We start from the raw sequence: 22,984 nt of genomic DNA, 5'->3' as shown, positions 1-22,984 counted from the left end.
GAGATCAAATCCCCAACATTTAGAATTATTATATAAAATAAGGTGAAATATGATTTTATCCTTTTCGTGAAAATTAAAATTAATTCTTCTTAACAAATTTTGAACCAATTTAGTTTTTCAATTCTTTAAATGCGTAAATTTAGTTATTTTAATCAAATTTGTAAAGTTTAGTTGATGTTTGAAATGTGTTTTTCAACTAAAATTAAAACAGACATGTGTCAAACGAGATAAACAAAGTAAAATAATATGATGAGATGTATTTGAAACGTCAAATTAACTTGATAAAATTTGGTTTAAATGACTAAATTTATGTATTTACAATATTGAGAGACTAAATTGGTTAAATTTTCTAAGAGGGATTAATTTCAATTTTCACTAAAAACTAAAAACTTAAAGACAAAAATATATTTAATCTTATAAAATAAAATAAAAATTAGGATTAGATTGAATATGTGAAATGAATTTGGTATGTTATTGGGAAGGAAGATGATAAATCTTGAAATCTAAGAGAACCATTGACAATGGAACCATGTGTTGATGAGAACAACCTATCTCATACCTCTTCATATTAAAGCTCCTTTTTCTTAATTAAATATTTTTCCTCACCTAGTTAAAGAAATAATTCAAGTCCACCAATAATAATAATATTAATAATATTAGTTTTAATAATTATAATAATCCAAACTCAACCATGATGTAGTTAAATACTAACCAAGGTTAGTGGTTCCCCCAAAGGCTCCTATATAACAAGAGGATGATGCTGTGGATGCAAGCAACTTCACCCTCATCAGAAAACCCTATTAAATCCCTATTTTTTTTTCAGATTTATGAAAATGGAACTTGTAAATTCTCCCAAAAGAAATTGAAATAGAAAAGGGGGAAAATGGAAAATGAATGAATAGCCACATAGTTTAGGCAAAGGTCAAGGAAGTCACAACACAAAGACTCATCATAGGGTCCATCGAAACCCTGTCTCTAATAACTGGTACGTCTCTCTCTTTTTTCTTTTTTACTTCCAATGAAAATTCAGATATTGAAGAAGAGGGTCTGCGTCTGTTGAAAACTTGAATTTTAGCCCCGAACCCCATTTCTCTCACACACCCACTTTCTCTCTCTGCAATTAACATCACTGTAGAGAGAGAAAGAAAGCGCGGGACAATGAAAACATTTCCTCCTCACACACAAAGGTGGTAGACCAAACAAGCCCTAGATTGTATCAGATCCTCACCCTTTTCCATTTTCCCGCCAAAATCTACTTTTGACCCCGACCCGGATTCTCAATCGGTGCCAATTTCACAACCCTTGAAACTGTTTTCATCGATTTATCGAAAAAAAAAGAAGAAAATCTAAAAAAAAATCCTGTTTTAAAAATTTGAAAAAAAATGGGTCATTGGGAGTGGGATTATATGTTTCTAGGGTTTGAATTCGATGTCCATGGCAGGGCGGTTGCAGTTCGACGGCGGTGTTCGCGGAGAAGATAGTGGTGGCATTGTGGGAGGCTCGAACGACGATTCTTTGTGCTGTTTCGAGAGGTTGTTTGCGGAGTTCTTTAGTGAGATCTGTGCGTTTAATTGCGTTTTGCATTATCCTCCAATGCTGTCTGATGGGCAGGACGTGGATTTGTATAGGTTGTTTTTGGTGGTGAGAGGGAAGGGTGGATACGATGCCGTTTGCAATGGGAAGTTGTGGGATTCGGTTGGGGAGGAGTCTGGGATGGGAGTGAGTGTCGGGTCCTCTGTTGAGTTGGTTTACAGTAGGTACTTGAGTGCTTTGGATTCATGGATGAAGAAAGTTGCTGAGAGTAAGGTGTCTCCGGAGTTTGGTGTGGTGGATAACAGGGATAAGTTTGGGAGGCGGTTAATGGAGTTGCAGGCTGAGGTGGAAGGGTTGTTTTCCGGTTGTGGCGATGAGAGGGTGGTTTTGGCCGGGGAGGATGTCGAGGGTGGTATGGATGAAGATGATCACAACTTAGATGGGAGGGAGTTATCCAGTGATAATGGGGTGAAAGGTAGTGGTGATGAAGGAGGTGAACATAAACAATGTTCTGATTCGGAGATGACGGACCATGACATGGATGAAGGGGTTCTTGGAAACTCGGATAAGGGAAATGATTTGATGGGAGGGAAGGAAGGGTTTGATGGAGGCAAAATGCCTGAAGAGCAGGCTGTGGATGTATCGGATGGGGCTAACAACAGTGGGACTGGAGTGGTGAGTGGAGGCGAGAAGTGTGACGACAGTGATGATAAGGGCTTGGTGTTGGATGCATCTGGTGGTAATAGTGATGGTGATAGTTCTGGTCACAAGAGGAAGAGAGAGGGGTCTGTGTTGGATTCATCTAGTGATGATAGTGATAATAGTCCTAGTCGTAAGAGAATGCGAGAGTCTGCAATGGATATGCTGAACTGGGTTACTGGTGTTGCAAAGAATCCTGGTGATCCTGAAGTTGGTTCAATACCTGAAAAGTCAAAGTGGAAGTCTTATACTAGTCAGGAGGTGTGGAAGCAGGTGCTGTTGTTTCGGGAAGGTGCTTTTTACAGAAGAGGTTCTGAGCATAGCAATGAACAACGTAGTTGGCAGGTAATTTGAAATTATAAAATTAGCTAACTTTAAATTGCTTTGTAAATGAACTTGTTTCTACTACATGCTTAAACATTAATAATCTCAAAATGAGTATGTCTGATAAAAGTTTTTCTATATTTGTACATATTTTTCATTATGTTTATCTTTCTTACATTCTTTTTGTGTGAAACTTATTTGTTGACTAATCAAGCACACCTGGCTTTTCCTTTCCTCAAGTGTATTTGTTCATGAATGTGTAATAATCTTTGTTTGCACTGGTTACTTTGAACTTCGTTATTCTTTTGATCCCTACTTTTATTGTCAGCTTCCTTACCCTTTTTATTTGGGGGAAATAAATATTTTGTTTGCCATGCAGATCACCGATGAAGTATGAACCATAATGTTGGACTGCATAACATTGTTTTTGTGCTGAAACTGTATATTCATATCATTAGTCTTGTTTGTTTTGAGCTTGTGCATGCATCTGTGGATGTCAAACTAAAGTTAACTCTTCACTGATGATTTTACAATTCTAGATAAACAGAATATGCCAACACTCTATCAAACAGTTTTTTGGGTAGATTTGTCAAATTAACATAAAATTACATAAACTCTTGAGTTAGTAGGGAGACAACGAGTTTGAAATCAAATGTAAGTTTCCTCCCATTTACTCCAAATGACAAAGTTTTATCGTGACTCGAATGATTTGAAGAATTAAACTGCTTTGTAAAAGTTCTCTTTAATAGCTTGTATTTTTATTAATTTATATATAATTTGGTTATTTATATAATTTAATATTTTTTATTACTATGTGCTAATAAAATTTTCTTTTTGTAATTCTATATTTTGCTTTATTATGAAGTTGAAAATTAAGTATTATTGTTCTATTAGTATTTTGTTCAGCTTAGTTGTCAGTAATAGATTTTTTAATATTATTTTTTCTATTACCTAAACTCTTAGGAGTTTCCGAGTCATTTTTAGAAGTTGAATTTACGTAAACTATAGACTTTACTTATCTATCTGTAAATTATGGTGTGAATAAATTCTATTTTCATATCTTCCATATTTTAAATACTGGGATTATTGTGTCATTTTTGCATGGAAATCAAATCTATTGACATAGACTCTTTCTTCTATAATCTATAATATATATGAAAAGGGGCTCAATAAACAAGGAAGAAAAACTTTGTATATGTGTACTATTAATCTTGAAAGTAAGTGTGTTTTTGGATTAATAAAGTTGTTGGGGGCTACTTTGATTACTTAGACATGGGTAACTTGTGTATTTGTGCCTCCATATTGGAGGATATACACCAAATTGCATATTAAAAATAAAACTATAAAAGCAGAGATCAGTTGAAGTTAGTTTATATAATAAGTGTCAAGTATATAATTACCATCTATAGACAAGTTCTTGGTTTAGTTGAATGCTTTTGGATAATAAATGTCTTGTTCTTTTTAATAGCTTGTTCTGTAGATTCTCGAATCTTTGTCCTAATGCTGCCATTTTATATATTCGAGTAAACAAATTTCATATTCTTTTGATATCATACTCAAGCCTAATGTCATTTTATAGAATCAGAAGATGCACCCTTGCTTGTATGAAGATCAAGTTGTGACAAACTACAATCTCAGAGACAGGTTGAAATGTGACAAGAAGCTACAATCATTGCGAAGCTCTTCTGATTCATCTTTGGGAACTGAGAACAGAACACCAAGTTCTCACACTGAAGGTCAATCTGAGTTGCTTGATTCCTCAGACGCAAATTCAGGTCTTGACAAATGTTCAACAGTACGCATTCCTCTGGGGACAAATCATCAAGCCGAACTACCAGAATGGACTGGTGTGACTTCTGAAAGTGATTCTAAGTGGTTAGGGACTCGAATATGGCCACAGCAAATAGTAAATACAGGACTTATTGAAAGGGACCCCATAGGAAAGGGGAGACAAGGTTCATGTGGCTGCTCAGAAGAAGGTTCTATTGAGTGTGTAAGATTCCACATTTCAGAGAAAAGGGCCAAAGTTCAGCTGGAATTGGGTGATGCATTTTATGACTGGGACTTTGATCGGGTTGGTGAAGATGTTAGACTAATGTGGACAAAAGAAGAAGAGAAAAAATTTGAGGATGTGGTTCGGTCAAACCCTCCATCACTTGAGAAATATTACTGGGACTATATTTTTAGGGCATTTCCTGATAAAAGCAGGGCAGATTTAGTTAGCTACTACTTCAATGTCTTTATGTTGCAGCGCAGAGGATACCAGAATAGGCACACTCCCGATGACATTGATAGTGATGACAATGACGACGAAGCTGGACCATTGAGGAATGTTTTTGGACATCAGATGCAGAGTTCGCGAGGCTCCATCTTGTTAACCCCCAAAAAGTCACATAAAAAGGGAAAATAGCTGGTGAATGTTAGGAGCATTGTCAAGGATGCAAAATTTTACAAATTTGTGCATGTTTACCTGCACTCAACAGCTAAGGATCTTTCTCTCCTTGTTTGGAAGGTAAATCATTGGTTGAGAAGTAGAACTTTGGAGCTTAAATATTGGTTGTGGAGGGTTCAATTTAAAAGAGATGGTGTATTTGGTGGTGGAAGTGGGAAAATTTTGGACAAGCTTAGAAGTTGATTACAAATCACATGCTTCCGATTTTGAGCTGCATCTTCTTTTGTCTGTCCAGAGATGATACATGGCTACTGCACATTTTTTTTTTCTTAAAAAGAGTTGGTTTTGACTACAAGGGTTACTTGAAACAGAAGTCTTAGGGAATATAGGTCCACATTTTACTGTAGAGGGTCATGAACAAATACGCCAAAGTGCAATTCAACTTGTAGCTTCCATTTGATGCAACTTTATATTTTGTTTTGATGCTTCTTCCTTTTCTCAAAGTGGTATAGAATTTGTTTTGGCAAGATAGTCTCATTTTGGTGCCTTTCAATGTTCTTTTTATGCTAAGTAACTTCTCTTCTGTTCTATTCATACTATACCAAATTACATCATCTCCACATTTCAGAGATTGTACTTTGTTCTGCTTTCTTTTTAAATAGTTGTATGGATTTATTTACTTTGTCGTATTCTGTTGTTTTTTTGGTATATCTGTCGTCGTTTTCGATTGTTACCCATGATTTTTTTTATTCTTAATTTTATTTTGTTGGCCTTGAAGATGTACTAAGGGATGACAATTGTTGAAGTAGATAATCCTATCCGATTCGCAAGAGAAATCCTACTTGTTACTTGTTTCATTCCTTGAACATCCATTTAAAAGATATCTTTGAATTTTTTAAGAATATGTTATATAATGTTGGAAGTTCCCTATTGACCTGAGGTAGAGTTGAGGTGGAGTTGAGTTAGACTTAAATTCACTTTTTAACATGGTATTAGAACCATAATTAAAAAATATATTCTGACGGGATTTCTTAGACATATCGTTCCACTTGTTATCAAACTGTTAACGAATCATCTATTTTTAATATTATGCATAAAATGTATATACTTCGACATAAAAAAGTATGTTAGAAGTCTTATATTGACAAAAAATAAAGTGCAAACTTAATCTTATCAATATTATAAGATTAAATTAAACTTAAATTTATTCTTTAATATATATATATATATATATATATATATATATATATATATATATAAAATAGTTATAAATATTTGAATGAAAATATTATAAATTTTTAAAATAAGATCGAAATTAAATTAAATTAAATTTTAATTTTAATTAAATTTAACTTAATAACATCTAAATTAAATTTCAATATTTTACTAGTAATAAATATTACATTGTACGACTAATATATAATATTTATATCTGACTTTTTATAAACAGTACTATCCATTATCTATTATCTGCATATATCTAATTGAGGTATCTAATTATTGAAATATCTATCTTTTACTCATAGATTTTTATTTGAGAATATCTGTAGAGATGAATATTTTTGTCATTTCAATAATTATGGATGTTGAACTCCTACTTGGATTACCGACCGCATAGTATTCGTAATCATGCAAATTTATTTTACCATTTTTAAATGTTGTTCTTTTTATTTCAATTTTTGTATCCAACTCTATTAAGGATAAAATTTATGTTTAATATTTTTCAAATAGTTCTGTCCTTAAGTGCAATTATAGCTAATGCATATTTGCGCTTGAGTGATCGCAAAAAATATCTTGTTTGCCATTATATTTTTTCTTAGATTTGTGATTGGTTTTGAAACTGAACTCGTAAAAAATAAAGAGTGCAAAACTATTGTTTAAAATAATTAAATAATAAATTAATTCAATAAAATATAATGAAAAATTAAAATATTACAATAAAATACTCTAATATTAATATTATTACTATTAATTAACTATTTATTACTGGAATAAAATTGGAAAATAAATGCTTCATTAACCTTCAAAGTTTAAAGTTAAATTCGGAACATTAAATAAATGAAATCAAATAACTTGAATGATTAAGGTTAATTTATTAATTGTCATTATATAATGAAGTTACTATATACATATGTGTGATGGAGGTGAATGATATTTTATAAGCCTTCAGATTCCTTTCATTTTCCTTACAGCTGGAAAATGTTTGCAGAAGACAACAGTTAAGCATACTAAAACCAAGCTTTTTAAACAATACAATGTTAATATAATGATGTATAATAATTAATAACAGATAGATTTTGGTAAACATTATTTATATATATATATATATATATATATATATATATATATATATATATATATATATATATATATATATATATATATTATCTGTTCTACCTTTCGAATGATTTTAACTAACTTTTTTTCGCTTATACAACAGAAATAAACTATTGACCAAAAAAAATTTTATTATGTTTTTCATTTTAATTGTTTTTTTTTTTGTAATTTTTTTATGATTATTGAAGATCTCAAGTTCACTAGATATATGCCTAAAAATAATTTATTGATGATTGTACACTTCACTTTACAAATCAGTTATATCTAAACATTAATATAAGAATTTATCATCTAGTTTGTTAGAAACCACTCATCCAAATATCGTTTCAATCCTCAAGTTAGGAATATGTGTTAAAAATCTATATGTACTAATTTATTCTCTATTTTTATCGAGTCTATTTAATTTAATTTTTTTAAGTCGTTTAAATAATTAATGGATAGTAATATGTGTTTGTCATATGCTAGTTTGTGGTTTTTTGTTTTTTATTTTTTATTTTTATTTTTATATTTTTAGGTCAATGTGTAAAGTCATAATCATACTTGCATGTGAAGTCAATTACACGTGTCACGGTAAATATTTCATATTCAAATTGGTCCCTATAATTATTATTTTTGTTCAATTTAGTTCCAATTTTTTTAAAATAGAAAATTTTTGTTATTCTCCAAATTGAGACTAATTTTAATTTTTTATATAAATGTTATACTGATATTTTTATTAAATAATTTTTTTTTATGATTATAGTTGGTCTAATATTAGAATGAAAATTTTGAAAATAAAGACTAACATAATTGATTTAAAATCTTAAAGGGATTAAAAATCACATAAAGTAATGGTGTTATACCCCTTTTTAATCTCTTAAAATTGTAAAAATGATATGTGATTTTTAATCTTTGAAAATTTTAAACCAATAATGTTACAATCTACTTTTAAAATTTTCATTTTAATTTTAAACTAACTGTGACTCTAGATAATAATAATAACAAGTACAGTCTTATTAACCCAGTTTTCTTTTATAAGATTTTGAGATAATATATGACATGAAAAATTTGACACGTTTCTTTTCCTTAAAAATATTTAATATTTATATTCATGTCATTAATATATTTTATTCTTTAAATTGCTAACACAAAGCATCATTTGATTTTAATATTTAACTTTAAACCATTAAAATATCCTTGTACTACTAAAGAAAACCATCTAACTATTTTTAAAGTGTACAATATAAAAATATCACCCATTTTTAATACATCTATTATATTCTTCACATATAATAGTTACACCTACTTTTTTAATCCTATATATTAATTATGCATTAAAATATTAAAATGGTCTCGAAGAGCCAGAAAACACCATGAATTGGTTGAATGCTCAATTGAATGTGTTGAAAGCAGCACACATGAAGGACAAGGCACCTTGTACATATTGTACTAAGCTGATAATTATTATGGCTTTGAGAAGATTACAAGTGCAAAATCTTCAAAAGAAGCATCAAACATTTTGAAGAAGACATATAAGGGGGATGAGCGAGTGAAACAAATGAGACTTGAAACACCTAGGGGCGAGTTATAAAGCATGAGGATGAAGGAGATAGAAGGAATAGCCGAATACATAATTCAGGTTGAAATTGTGATAAACCAACTTAGTAGAAATGGAGAGATGTTGCTCGTTAACAGAGTGTTAAAGAAAATCTTGAGGTTCTTGATAGATGACTTTGTGAACATGGTGTGCGCAATTGAGGAATCCAATGACCTATCAAATCTCACGATTGAAGAGTTTGTCGTCTCCTTTAAGGTGTATGATAAGCGGAAGAAGAAGAAGGCATATCCACTTAATCATCTACTCTAAATGAAGGGAGGTGGTTAGAACACTCAAAGTAAAGGACGATACCGATGACATGTAAGAAGCGGTCCTGGTGGTAGAAGCCAAGGACAAGAAGAGGTGAAAGAACAATCCAACCAACAAAATTAGCACGGAAGAGGACAAGAACCAAAGAGAGGAGATCGGTCAAGCAACTCAAACATTGAATGTTTTAAGCGTGGCAAGTATGACCATTATGCAAAGGAGTACTACTCGGATAAGTGTTTTAGTTGTGGTAAGGTTGGACATTTTGCAAAAGATTTTCAATTTGAGAATGGAATAGAAAAGAGAACCAACATCACATAAGAAGTTGAAGAAAAAGCGATGTTATTGATTATGGCATGTAGCTCGAAGGTTAAGCACAAGCAAGTGGAGAGCTCAACAAGACAACACAGTAGAATGGAGAACTCAGAAAGACAGTTGAGTAGCAAGGACAACTCAAAAAGACATACGAGTAACAAGGAGAGGTCGATAAGATATGCAAATAGTCTAGACAGCGTGGTGAAACATATGAAAAGCTTGAGTAGCTCGGTGGAGCAAGTGAACATCTTAGAAAGCTCGGTGGGGAGCCTAGGTATCTTAATGGAGCATGTAGATAGCTCAGATAAGTCGGTGGAGCAAGTGGAAAGCTCGGATAGCTCAGTGAGGCATCTGGAAAGCTTAATGGTGCATCCGTACAACTCGGATAGCATGGATGTGTGCAGAGATGAGCTTCGTATTCAAAGGCTAGAACTTGAAAAAAGTGTTTTGCAAGAACATAAAATTGAAAAAGAGGTTAGAGGCAATGCATAGTTACAGGCAAGCTTAGAGAGAAGAAAGCACGTTTTGCACAAGCAATGGTTGGAATTTGAACAAGAAGTTTTAAGATCGCAAGAAGAGTTACAGGCCGAGAAGGATTTGAGAGCTGCATTGTAGGTGTAAGATGAAAAGTGACGACTTTAAATGGCTGAGGAAATTGATGTGATTGAGCGCAATAATACACGGGTGTGGGCCAACTCTGAAAAGGAGTTGAACCTATTAACAAGAACTTGTATAATGACAAGCCGACCATAGAGACAATAAAGAATCCAGTTAGGGACAAGCCGACCAAAGTTAACAAGAAGTCAACCAAAGCAAAGAACAAGTTGGCCACCAAGATAGTGAAGAACCTAGTTAATCACGTGAGAGGAGTCATTATACATGGACATCAGAATGAAGAATTGAAGAATCGAGATGAAGAATAAAAGAAACATTTAAATTTACGGGTGAGTTTTGTTGGGTTTTTGTAATAAACTTAAATGTATTAGCTGTGGGTAATTAGTCGTTATAAGTAATTAGCTATTGATGGTAGTTAATGTATTAGCTGTTGGAGCCTAGATAGTGAATGCGTTAGTCATTTATAGTCATTTTGAGTACAACGATAAGGAAATGTGAGTATATAAATTGTAAGAGGTGAATCAAGTTTTTTCATAAGAGTAAAGAGAGTTATTATCTACATAGGAGTAGTTATTCTTAAGTAAAATTTCCATAAAGTTTTGGAAGCCATTTAATTTTAGTGATGCTTATCTTTTAATTAATCTTTTATTTAGTTGTAGGTAATGAAGTCCGATCAAGGAAGCATAGTTGAGGTATCCGACATTACGAAGACTAAAATTTCTTGCTTCAACAAACTGGGGTGTCTTTTGATATGGATGAGGTGTGTTAAGATAAAATTGCTTTGGTGTATACTTTGACGGTAGCTAAACTCCTTTCTTGTGCATGTTTGTGTGATTGAGTATACTTTAAGTCTAACTTCTTTCTTATGTATTTAATTAAGATTAAATTGGTGCACATCTTTCAAACATTGTCTTAAGTTTGATATTGGTAGTAGATAGAAAAAATTGAATAAAAAGAAAAAACCCACCCAAGCACTCTAAGTTATTCTTCTAATTAATCATATAAAATAAATTCTCGGTTCAAATATACAAAGGCTTAAATATACATTTGGTCCCTATTTTTGTTGATTTTATTCAATTTGGTCCCTATTTTCGTTTTATGTTTAATTAGGCCCTCATTTTCGTCAAATTGTGGCCAATTTGGTCCTTTTTACTAACGGTGTTTAAATAGTTAACGTTTTTGAATAGTACATGCCACGTGTCAGCTCCTTATTTTTTTGATTTTTTAATTTTTTTTTAATTTTTTTTAATTTTTTTTAATTTTTTTTAATTTTTTTTATTTTTTTTTAATTTCAAAAAAAGTGTCTACGTGTTAAGTCACAATTGTGCCACGTGTCAGTTTCTGGTAGTATTATTTTTTTTGTTCAATTTAGTCCCTATATTCGTTATTTTTGTTCAATTCAGTCCTTATATTCGTTATTTTTGTTTAATTTAGTCCCAAATTTTGTTAAAATAAAACCATTTAATTTTTAAAATTGATATTATTATTACTTATTTTTTAAATTTAATTATAAATTATAATATTTAATTATTAATTGAATATAATTTTTAGATTCAATTGTTAAATAGAATATAATTATTTAAATATAATTAAAATATAATTATTAAAATTTTAAAAATATATATTAACATTTGTAAAATTTACATTTAAATTTAAAATATTTAATATTTTTATTGCATTTTAGATATTAAAATCTAAAATATTTTATATGTAAATGTTAATTTTACAAATATTAGTTTATTTTTCTAAAATATTTTGAATATTTAAAATATTTTTATATATCAATTTTAAAAATATTTTAGAATATAAATATTAGAAAAAACATTAATAATTATATTCTTATAATATTTTAAATAATTATATTCTATTTAGAAATTAAATATAAGAATTTATTCAATTTATAATTAAATTTAATAATTTATAATTGAATTTAAAAAATAATAAATTTAAAGGTCAATTTTAGAAAAGATATTAATATAATTTGTATAAAAGATATTAAATTTAGTGTCAATTTGAAAAGGACAAAATTGATTTATTTTAATAAAAATTGGGACTAAATTGAACAAAAATAAAGAATATAGGAACTAAATTGAACAAAAAAATAATACTACCACAAACTGACACGTGACACTAGCATTGACACGTGACACAATTGTGACTTGACACGTGGATCATTTTTTTGAAACTAAAATAATTAAAAAAAATTAAAAAAAAATCAGAAAAACCAGGAGTGACACGTGGCATGTACTTTTAAAAAACGTTAACTATTTAAACACCGTTAGTGAAAATGACCAAATTGACCACAATTTGACGAAAATGAGGACCTAATTGAACATAAAACGAAAATAGGGACCAAATTGAATAAAATCAACAAAAGTAGGGACCAAATTTATATTTAAGCCATATACAAATTAAAACAAATTTAAAACAACTTATTGCAAATATAATGAATTTCTTCGAGTAGCATTGCAATTCCCTATTGATATTGCAAGTCCATCAAATCCTTTCAATTTCTTCATTAATCCCAGTGAGATTTCAGGGTTCTGAATCCTTGATTAAGCTAACCAAATGGAAAAATCCTAGTGAGATAAGACAACTATAAATTAAGAACAAACCTATAGAAAAAAAAAATCTAATTGAATGCTTTAGTACACAGTTTCACTAAACACTTTACTATAGTCTAATTGATTATTATTAAAAGTTTTGAAAAAGAACTAATTTCAATTTTGACTATAAGTTAAGGAACCAAAAATATATTTAACTCTTACCTTTCTAATAAATAAGATTGATTTATTAATAAATGAGAATGATTATTAAACTATTAGTCTTCATTTTACTATTAATGCATATCTAGTCCCATCTAGTAGATGAGCAATGATATACAAAACATCACATAATCATAATATAAAGTAGAGCACACAACATCAAGTATAAAGAATTTGTCATTGCAGTTATCCTAAATTATAATGGAAAGGAATACTAAGACACAAAACAATGCCACTAAACATAATTTAAACATACAACAATTGTCCAAAAAGATTGCTCACATAGCAAGGAATTACTAAATAAACAATTCATCAAAAGATGCTCAAAAGAGCATTAACTAATACGCCTAAACTAGACAACAACATCATCACTGTATGAAAGATCTCTTGGAATTTCCATATCTGCTCACACCAAATATTTGGTGATCATTGCAGAAAGGAAAGCCAAACAGGAAACAAACACAAAGAGAAAGGGTAAGCTAGAGAAAAATAATTTTTATCATATAAATAAATAAGCATATTATTATATTCAAACAACATTGTGATAGTAAACAATTCAAATACCCTCTAACTCGACTATCTAGATGGATACATGTAATGAGATCAGATTCACTAATGTTTGCACCTGTGGTGGCCTCTACTGCTCTGCAGAGCCAATGCCAATGAGTTTCACCCTACCACGCACAAGGTTAGTCCATGATCATCTAAGACCATTATCCTGCCAAAGATTAGTACCTCCTGCTACTCTAACCACTTGAACCAGTTTACTCTATGTGAGTCTGACTGATTCATTAGAGTGTCAGGATGCAGCCTTGCTTGAATCTTTATTTCAATACATACACGTCAAACATATACCGTATACATATTCTCACACATACATGCTTATTTCATACCAAACATATCAATTTCAGTTCAAAATATCTCATAATACAACATTATACACAATACTCTTGAGAAGTAAAACAACATATAATAAAAGAAATCAAATAATGAAACACATCCATGTACCAGTCTCGCTCAAGCTAAAAGCCTTCGCTTAAGCAATAGAAGTTTTCTCGCTTAAGCTAGGCATTCTCGTCTGGGCGAGAGCTCGAACAATAAGCATTGTGAGGTTCTGCGAATTCTCGCTTAAGCTAGACCTTATCGCCTGAGCGAGATTGTTCTTTGCTCAAAACTGAAGCTTCTTGCCTGAGTGACAACTTGAGCAGAACCTGAGTGAGTTTTCTACTATTTTCGCTTAGGCGAGGGTTGCTCGCTTAGGCGAAAACAACAAATTTCTTCCCTGCTCACGCATGCAAAAAAAAAAAATTAATATCAAATCACAGTAAGTTCATTCTCATACAAGCACAAACGTTAACCAAGCATTTTAAATATGAAACAGAACCAAAAACAGGCAAGATGCTTCAAAAACGTAGAAAAAAATCCTAGCTTCCCTTACCTTGACTAAGAGTTAGACTTGAGAGGAGAAAGCCCTTAGTGGAAGGAACACCAAGACTTACGACTTAAAGAGTTGGAAAAAATCACACAAGTAGACGAACTGAGACCCTAAGGAAAAACCCAAGACAAATCCAATACTATAGAGTTGGAAGAAGAGAGAAAAACAGAAATTAGGATTCGACTTACTTGAAGTAAAGTACGTTCCGTTAGCTTAGAGGAATACTTAGTTCAAGTCATAGCTCAGATTCTGTTCAAGGAGAGTAAGAGTGAGAATTGTTATGAGTGAAATAGAGAAAACTAAATGTGAAATTGAGGAGGAAAAACTGAAGGTGGGAAAATAAGTGGTTGGCTTGGACCCTTCAGTAAGGCTAAATCCAAAACTTAAAAATAGAAAATGGGTTTTACATTAATTACAATATTAAACTCTTCTTTATAAATTAGAATATGTCAAAATTTCATATAATCTATCACTTATCATCCATCTTTTAAATATATCACACAAAAATTAACTTATAAAATCATTCATAATAATTGTGAGAATAAATCCTCCAATAACTATGTAAATATATACAATTTTGCATATTATAAGATTAATTTGCATTAGTCCAACAAATTATTATAAATATTTTTCTTTTGTCAATAATATAGTATTTTTAATTTAACTTTTTTAGATATGTTGTATATGTTTCTGTTACCCCACCTAAAAGAATAATAATACATCTTCATGTAATATATAGATATACATATTCATTCACATCACTTAAACTATTAACATCATATTCATTTACGATTTGATTCGATGATTGTCATTATGGTTAAAAATGTAGTAGATTATGTATAATTACTTTAATCCGTTTTATAATTTTATAAACATCTACTATGATCGTGTATTTGTGTGCATCAACATGCATTATTGTGCATTAATAAAACAACTTTCTTTTTTGTATATTCACCTGTCTTACATTCTTCTTTTAGTTCAAACAAATTATAAAATTACAGAGAAAGAAATTTAAATTAATATCACCAATATAAAAAATAAATATACAACATATTTAAAGCATATTATCATCTTTTGGATACTAGATAAAAACTGTGTAATGATGATAACACATAAATAAACCTGCAATAGTTGAATTTGACTTCACAATAGGTAACATAGAGGGAACCAAATTCCCCATATCTTTCTCCTCTCCATGACTCATCACCATTACTTTATTCTGATTTTCCAATGTCGGAAAGCAAATAACAAATAATATTAATAAATAATTCTTCTCACCTCAAATAATCACACCCACTTGTTTTTTTTTTCTTCTCTATATTTGTAATTAAAATTTTGTATCTATCCATTCCAACACTGAAGTGAAATGCATCTGAAATTCACTTTTACACGTTTTGTCCTTGCATGTCCAAAGAAAAAGCTTCACCACCGTCCAACAAAGTTGAAACAATGAATCATCAAGATAATGGACTCATGTTTTTGTCTATACATGACAACACTCACACACTGTAATTAGGATAACCTACGAAACTAACACCTGTAGTAAGGAACCATGTGCCATAATTTTATCATTTTACAAATACCACCTAATAAATAAATAAATCTACATATAAGGATGAGCACGCAGCGCGGTCTTGCTCTGATATCAAAGGATGAGCATGCAGCGCTAGTCACTTGACCAAAAGATATAGCTGCTGTTAGTAAGGGTTCACACTTTGATACTTAATCTCTCGGTCCCACCACGATTCTGCGACTCTGATTCCCCCGCTCTTCGGGAAATCAAGGGGACTTACCACACGCTGCCCCATTTCCGTCCTCGGCAGGAATTGAGCACGCGGTCTTGCTCTGATACCAAAGGATGAGCACGCAGCGCTAGCCACTTGACCAAAAGCTATAGCTGTTAGTAAGGGTTCACACTTTGATACTATAGACCGAGAGATTAAGTATCAAAGTGTGAACCCTTACTAACAGCTATAGCTTTTGGTCAAGTGGCTAGCGCTATGTGCTCATCCTTTGGTATCAGAGCAAGACCGCGTGCTTGATTCCTGCCGAGGACGGAAATGGGGCGGCATATGGTAAGTCCCCTTGATTTTCCGAAGAGCGGGGGAATCAGAGTCGCGGAATTAAGTATCAAAGGTCAAGTGGCTAGCGCTGCGTGCTCATCCTTATTATTAGAAAGAAATTATAAATGTAAAAAGAGTCTGATATTCTATGAACTTTTTTATTTTTTTATATTGTTTAAGAAACAAATGCTCTTTCAGATATTTATTAATAGTATCATAAATTATGGTTGGTTTGTTGTATTGATTGTTCAAACCAGTGCAGTATAGGTAAATGGATTTTAATATGAAGATTTTGAAGTGTTGCTTACAAATGCTTGTTTACATCAAAAAAATATTAGCTTTTAGTATAGTAAAAAAAAATATGTGACAGTTTTATTTTTTAACATCGTGACTTTAAATTTAATGTTTTTGTTTGTTCCGGTGCAAAATAATGTGAGATATGGATGATGCTCCCACACGTTTTATCTTTAAAAGGATAAGAACAATGAAAACTAAGCTCTAAATCATGTATCACAAAAGCAATTGAATGGATTATCTGCTTTAAAATACGTGAACAATTTCTTTAACATATCACATAGTAAAGTGGAATAATAATAATTATTATTATATACATTGAAATGGATTTTAGTGTTAAATTTGACATGTGAATCTAGGTAAGGGTTTATGACGTGGGAACAAAATGAAGCGTACGTGACCAAATCTTGAATTATTTAATTTACTAAAATATTAAAGCTGGAATATTTTAACTTAGACGGTGAAAAGTTGCAACATGGGAAATGGGAATTAGGTTGGAAGGAATCTTGTAAGGCATGTAAAAGGGTAGGCTATTACTTCAATGTCTATTTTCTATTCACAAGTTTATTTTATTTTCTATTTTTGTTTAACTTTTTTTATTTTGTTCTTGATTATTCAACAAAAGCCAAAGCTGTGGATTCTTTTTTAGCAAATTTAGTTTTTGTAACACACTGCTTATGTAAACAAGGTATTTGATAAAAGTATTTTTATTTTTGTGATTATTGTTACTATGTAAGTCCCAGTTTTGGTGATTGCTGTCTGAACCAATTTTCTTCTTCCATTTGCACAAGCAAAGGTCTCCCACAAACCTCTTCTTTCTCTTCTTCCCAAACACCTCTCTCATTCTCTCTCTTAATCCCTGAAAAGCAAGTAACTAAGGAAAAGAAAAAATCAAACACCATGTCTTCTCCAAGCAAGCGGCGAGAGATGGACTTGATGAAACTGTTAATACACATCATTTTTTGTTTTTTTCGTTTATGCTTTTGTTTTGATTCAAGTTACAGTCTTTTTCCAATTGGGTGTCTGAGTTTGACTTCGGATTCTTCTCTTGATTTTGGGTTTTTTCTCTTCAATTGTTAGGATGATGAGTGACTACAAGGTGGAGATGATTAATGATGGAATGCAAGAGTTTTATGTGCATTTCCATGGACCCAATGAGAGTAAATTCTCCTTTCTTTTATCTTTGTTACTAGTTTTGGATGAAAAAGGGTTGGTGGCTATTCTGGATAAGTGGTGATTAACCCTATATTGACTTCGGTGGTTCTAGATTTAGATTTTGTCGGCAACATCAAGATTCTCATATAGAACTCGTCTCCTTGTAATTCTTGTTTTCTTTCATGAGTTGATTGCTCCGTGTACATTCTGCAGAGTTATTGCACAAAGCAATTTATATTTATTTTCTTACTGGTTTCTCCTCTTCATATTGTGGCTTTCTAAGTCTTAATAGGACAACAATCTTTTACCAGAAAAAGATTGAGATGGTTTTTTGTTACTAGGAATATTTATGTACATGATAGTTGCTGTTTTCTTTTTTTCTTACTTTTGTTTATTGTTCTGTCCCTGGTTCTAGACATTGAACTGAGATCTATTGTTTGGTTTTGAAAGTTGTTGTTACTCAATTATGGACTTTTGATTTTTCATAATCCTTCGATTCATACTTGTGATGGTTCCTTGCAGGTCCTTATCATGGAGGTGTGTGGAAAGTAAGAGTTGAGCTGCCAGATGCTTATCCCTATAAATCTCCTTCCATAGGCTTTATCAATAGAATCTATCACCCAAATGTTGATGAGATGTAAGAACCTTGAACTATTGCTATGAAACTATATACGTTAAGTAATTGACCTTTTTGTTGATTTTAAGAAATTTTAAGAATAGTTAAGTGATCACAATGGATAATGATAACTTCAGGTCTGGATCAGTTTGTCTTGATGTTATCAATCAAACCTGGAGTCCCATGTTTGGTAATGTTCTTTCTCTAAACCCTCTGAGAAAATATTTGGTTTCATATTCAGAAATTTTCTGGTTTATTGTGTTCTGTCTAAAGTATATGCATTCCTTCAGATCTTGTCAATGTGTTTGAGGTGTTTTTACCACAACTTCTTCTGTATCCCAATCCATCAGACCCCTTAAATGGAGAAGCTGCAGCATTACTGATGCGCGATCGAGCCAGTTATGAACAAAAGGTTAAAGGTACTGATTGATAAGTTATATCTGAAGCTTTGTCTTGTTCTTCCTTATTTAAGTTTATGTAAACTCTAAATAATGAGTGATGCTTGATCAATTTCTTGACCTCAAAATAGTGAGTTATGGACCATGAACTACTGTGCAATACACATTGACCTGCACACTCTCACAAACAGTTATAACAATTTACTGATAATTCAGATTCTCCTATTGTTATCCAATTGCTATCAGAAAATCTTTTGCTTCTGTTTCTTCCATTGAGTGCATCATAAACTCTACTATCTATAGCTATCATCTGCCAGCAGAGTTGATTTTACCTCAATCTCTACCACTGCTTTGACACTTTCTCCTAAACCTAAACAGAAAAGTAAGGAAATAAACCTTCCATTGCATCTGTCCATGGAGATAATTTGATTATTGACTTTTAATTGAGATACCACTGCATCATTTTGTTGTGCCAATGTTACCTATATCAATTTGTGGGTCTAGTTCACAGCTCAAGGTTCACTCAAGTTCTTACCTTTCTTCATTATGTATATATATCATTCATATGAAAATTCAGAATTACTTGTCTTTTGTTGACTTTTATGAACGCTAACTTGTAGAAAGTACCCCTCTTGAGTGAATTTGGGTTCTCTGCTGGATTTTTTTTTTCTGTCCCTCCTTCTGTTCTGTCTTCAAACTACATTGATGGACACCAATGTTTTAAAGTATATTAGAAAAATTAATTTACCAACATGTTTTCCATACTCATACTCAACAGAGAACAGCATCCAGCATCCAAAAACTCAGTAGTGAATCTGAACTTCTTTTGAGTCTGATTTGTTTCTCTGGGCTTAGATTGCTGCAAAAAAAAATTCTATATGATTTTCAAGGAGCATTGATTTCTAAATGTAACATTAAGTTGTGTGTGTTTTACTTGAAATTTCAGAATACTGTGAGAAGTATGCTAAACCTGAGGACATAGGAGCTGCAACAGAAGAGCAATCTAGTGATGAGGAGCTAACTGAAGATGAAGATGATGATTCTAGTGATGAACAGGTTGCTGGTAAGGCAGACCCCTAGTCTTGCATGTTCTTCTCATTTTATCTTACTTGTACATGATGTTCTAGTCATGTTAATTCACCTCATTAAATGTAATGTACTTGGTTGTGGATAGTGGAAAATTCTCCTTCTTAGTTGGTTACTCTTTCACAGTTTCACTGTAAATAATGTACCATTCATTTCCTCGTGCAATCTTATTTATTCTTACTCTTCTCTAATTGAATGGATTAAGTGCTTGTTTGGCTGCACATCAAAATCAATTTCCTCCTCTACTGCCATGGATACCTCTTAATGTGAGAATCTTGGTTAAGACCTATGAAGAAGAACCGATACTTCAATTTGGATTATATATTTGTTTGGATTATATATTTGTGTCCAATTTGGGTTATATATCTGTGTCCAATATATATCCGTATCCGATACTTTTAAATATACTTTGTCTATATAAATAATTAGGATGAAGCTATTCTTCACTATTTCGTATAATTAAGGCAATGGCAATAATGGAAAAGTCCTTTTCTGATAGGAGAAAGAATGGAAAGTGAATAAGATACTGCTTAAATCGCATAATGTTAATTAAGATTACAATCTCAAATGAGATCAATTCCTTCAACTTTGGAATGAGTTGTCAATTTTTTCATGATGGTGGGCACTTTTTGTTTTTTAGTAACAATATGCTTTTAGTTCAATTTTATTTCCAACACATAGTGGTATTACTAGTTAGCATTTTGTATGCATTTCAAGCATTTAAAAGAAAACAGAATTCAAATTACCTGAATAAGAAGAAATAAAAATAACTTTAATTTTAAATTGGAAAATTTCTTATTTAAAACTATCTGTTGGATAAATTTTACTTCCTAAAATCTTATTTAATATAACTATGACTATGTTTCTTTTTAAAACAATTTCCCTCTTTCTATCTTTTCAAGCACACACTTTTTCTTCTTTTCCTGGTTAACAATTTTCATGACCACTAACCTATATTAAAATAGATAATGTTATGTACTTATATATAAAAATAAAGGATTAAATATGATTAAAAAATTGTATTATGTTCCTAAATTAAATTATAAAATATTTTGTCCTCACATATTATGAAAGTTATGTTAATGTTTTACATAACTTTTATGAAGTATAAAATTAAATACTTTAAAATTTAGTTTAGAGATAAAATACAATATTTCATAATAGTTTAAGAAAAAAAACATTTAATTCTAAAATAAAATTTTACATATCCATTTAAATAGATAGATATGATAGGATGATGGCAGGAGAAATCACAACTAAATCCATAATCATTGGATCGAAAATGTTGAATGTATTATAATTCTAAAATTTGAGGATACCTTGATGTAAAAATAAAAATGAAACATTACAAGGATGGTTGATTTTCAAGAGTGAAAGAAAGAAAGAATAAATAAATAAATTATATTGAACTTTCTAGTTTTAGTCTCAGTCGAACAAGCTTTCATTACAACTACCAAACCTTATTTAAAACATCAATTTTCTTTAGTGGGTTAGCATTATATATTTATCCTTTTAAAAGGGACCAAGATTTTCATTTTTTATGTTTTTCATTTCGAAAATGAAATAGAAGTTTAGGGTTTTTTTCTATTGTCACTCCAATCATATTATTTCTGAGATGTTTATGTTTTCTGAATATATGTAGTGACATAGGAACACTCATGTTCCTTCTGGATTTCTAGTTGTGTGGTTTCCATGAAGTGACAAAGGTTACAAAATTTGATCATGTCGCTGGGCTTATTCAGTTGATAACGAGGGATCAACATGTGGTGCTAGATCATGGTTGAAACATGAACCTATATTGAATAATAGCAGTGTTACTATAGAGATTAATAAATCCAGTAATTATGAAATGGATACAATAATTAACCTAATTTTGTATAGAGTTTGAGAATAATTACTCAAATAATATTACATAAACATTAACGATTACTTAAAGACGTGATTTGAGTTCAACTTATATAAAAACTTAACATTTATGAAATTTTTTTATATAGTGTTTATTAGAAAGGAAATAAATATAGTACTTACATGATATATAATATATTTCCTTTAAATGAGAGAGCACAAATATAATATTATATAGAAGCTAAGAGTGAATCAAAATCACTATTGTCAGTCACAAAAGATATAATAAAGAAAAAAAATAATATTGTAAATATATTCTAACCGTACTTAACTTTTTCATCTTCATCTTGACTTTTATTTATGTCGTTGTTGTAGTGGTGGTGGTAATATTGTTGTGTTATTATTTTTATCACAACGGTTTAAATTGGTTATCAGAACGAATTATTACATGGATATCAAAAATAAATCTTTTGATGAAAAATTCATTAAAAATAAATCACATAAATATAATACAATCTAATTCACATAAAATATCAATACCATTCTCGATCTAAAACAATAAATTTATAAAATTTTTTATATGATATTCAACTTTCTATAGTATCCATAGTTAATTTTGAGTTACACTTAAATTTTTAATATATTTACATAAGAGAAATAAAAAATGCAGTAACTGATGTTGGTGTGTCCTTGCAGAGAAAGTAGATTTGACAGAATCTAAATCCTTTAAATTCGGCAATGAAAGCGATTCTTCCATGACAAAGAAAAGCTATTAGTTCATCATAATGGAGTCATGATGTTACATACAACATATTTTATTCATGCTCATAATGATGTGATGTGATGTTATTATTTTTTAAACCAAAAACTAATGCTGCTTAGTGACTTAGTGAGTGCTTTTCTGCCAAATATTATTCAGGAAAACGACAAATGAAAATCAGGTTATGCTTTGTGACCCAGACCACAACAAAATTACAATAACATCATTCACAAAAACTTTTCTTTTTCACTAAACTATGATTTCATAGGGAGAACAAGTAACTCTTAAATTTTAGATTTTAGATTTTTTAAGACCCTGATTTCATGGTAAAGTTTTTCAGAAGAAATACAATCAGATTTAACATTAATGAAATATAAATAAATACATATAGGATATCGTAATATCACTTTTAATCTAAAATTTTAATAAAACTTATTAAAAGACTGCATAATCAAAAGGAGAGAATCATTAAATAACATTAGTTTCACATTTATACTTGTTCTAATAAA

At 30.7% G+C, this 22,984-nt stretch overlaps 2 protein-coding genes across 7 annotated transcripts; both read left to right on the top strand.

Moving 5' to 3' along the window:
* Nucleotides 1-788: 788 nt before the first annotated feature.
* Nucleotides 789-5,429, top strand: LOC114167175 (AT-rich interactive domain-containing protein 1-like). Of its 2 annotated transcripts, XM_028052168.1 has the most exons (3): nucleotides 789-985; nucleotides 1,442-2,577; nucleotides 4,136-5,429. In XM_028052168.1, exons 2-3 carry the CDS (start codon nucleotides 1,594-1,596, stop codon nucleotides 4,964-4,966), a joined length of 1,815 nt encoding a protein of 604 aa, XP_027907969.1. In that variant the 5' UTR covers nucleotides 789-985; nucleotides 1,442-1,593; the 3' UTR covers nucleotides 4,967-5,429. The 2 variants fall into 2 exon arrangements, with proteins under 2 accessions (XP_027907969.1, XP_027907968.1); XM_028052167.1 differs by lacking the exon at nucleotides 789-985 and having other exon boundaries at nucleotides 1,001-2,577.
* An 11,746-nt stretch (nucleotides 5,430-17,175) lies between these two features.
* On the top strand, nucleotides 17,176-20,061 carry LOC114165836 (ubiquitin-conjugating enzyme E2-23 kDa-like). 5 transcript variants are annotated; one of them, XM_028050435.1, is made up of 6 exons: nucleotides 17,176-17,303; nucleotides 17,696-17,775; nucleotides 18,293-18,407; nucleotides 18,524-18,576; nucleotides 18,737-18,805; nucleotides 19,731-20,061. In XM_028050435.1, the coding sequence occupies exons 2-6, from the start codon at nucleotides 17,697-17,699 to the stop codon at nucleotides 19,862-19,864; spliced, it is 450 nt and encodes a 149-aa protein (XP_027906236.1). In that variant the 5' UTR covers nucleotides 17,176-17,303; nucleotide 17,696; the 3' UTR covers nucleotides 19,865-20,061. The 5 variants fall into 5 exon arrangements, with proteins under 5 accessions (XP_027906236.1, XP_027906233.1, XP_027906235.1 ...); XM_028050432.1 differs by having other exon boundaries at nucleotides 17,182-17,303; nucleotides 18,677-18,805; XM_028050434.1 differs by having other exon boundaries at nucleotides 17,268-17,559.
* Nucleotides 20,062-22,984: the final 2,923 nt, after the last annotated feature.

The sequence above is a fragment of the Vigna unguiculata genome, chromosome 10 (genome assembly GCF_004118075.2).
Source record: "Vigna unguiculata cultivar IT97K-499-35 chromosome 10, ASM411807v1, whole genome shotgun sequence".
Taxonomy (NCBI): domain Eukaryota; kingdom Viridiplantae; phylum Streptophyta; class Magnoliopsida; order Fabales; family Fabaceae; genus Vigna; species Vigna unguiculata.
Note: the sequence above shows the minus strand (reverse complement) of the source record. Positions and strands in the feature narration are given on the sequence as shown.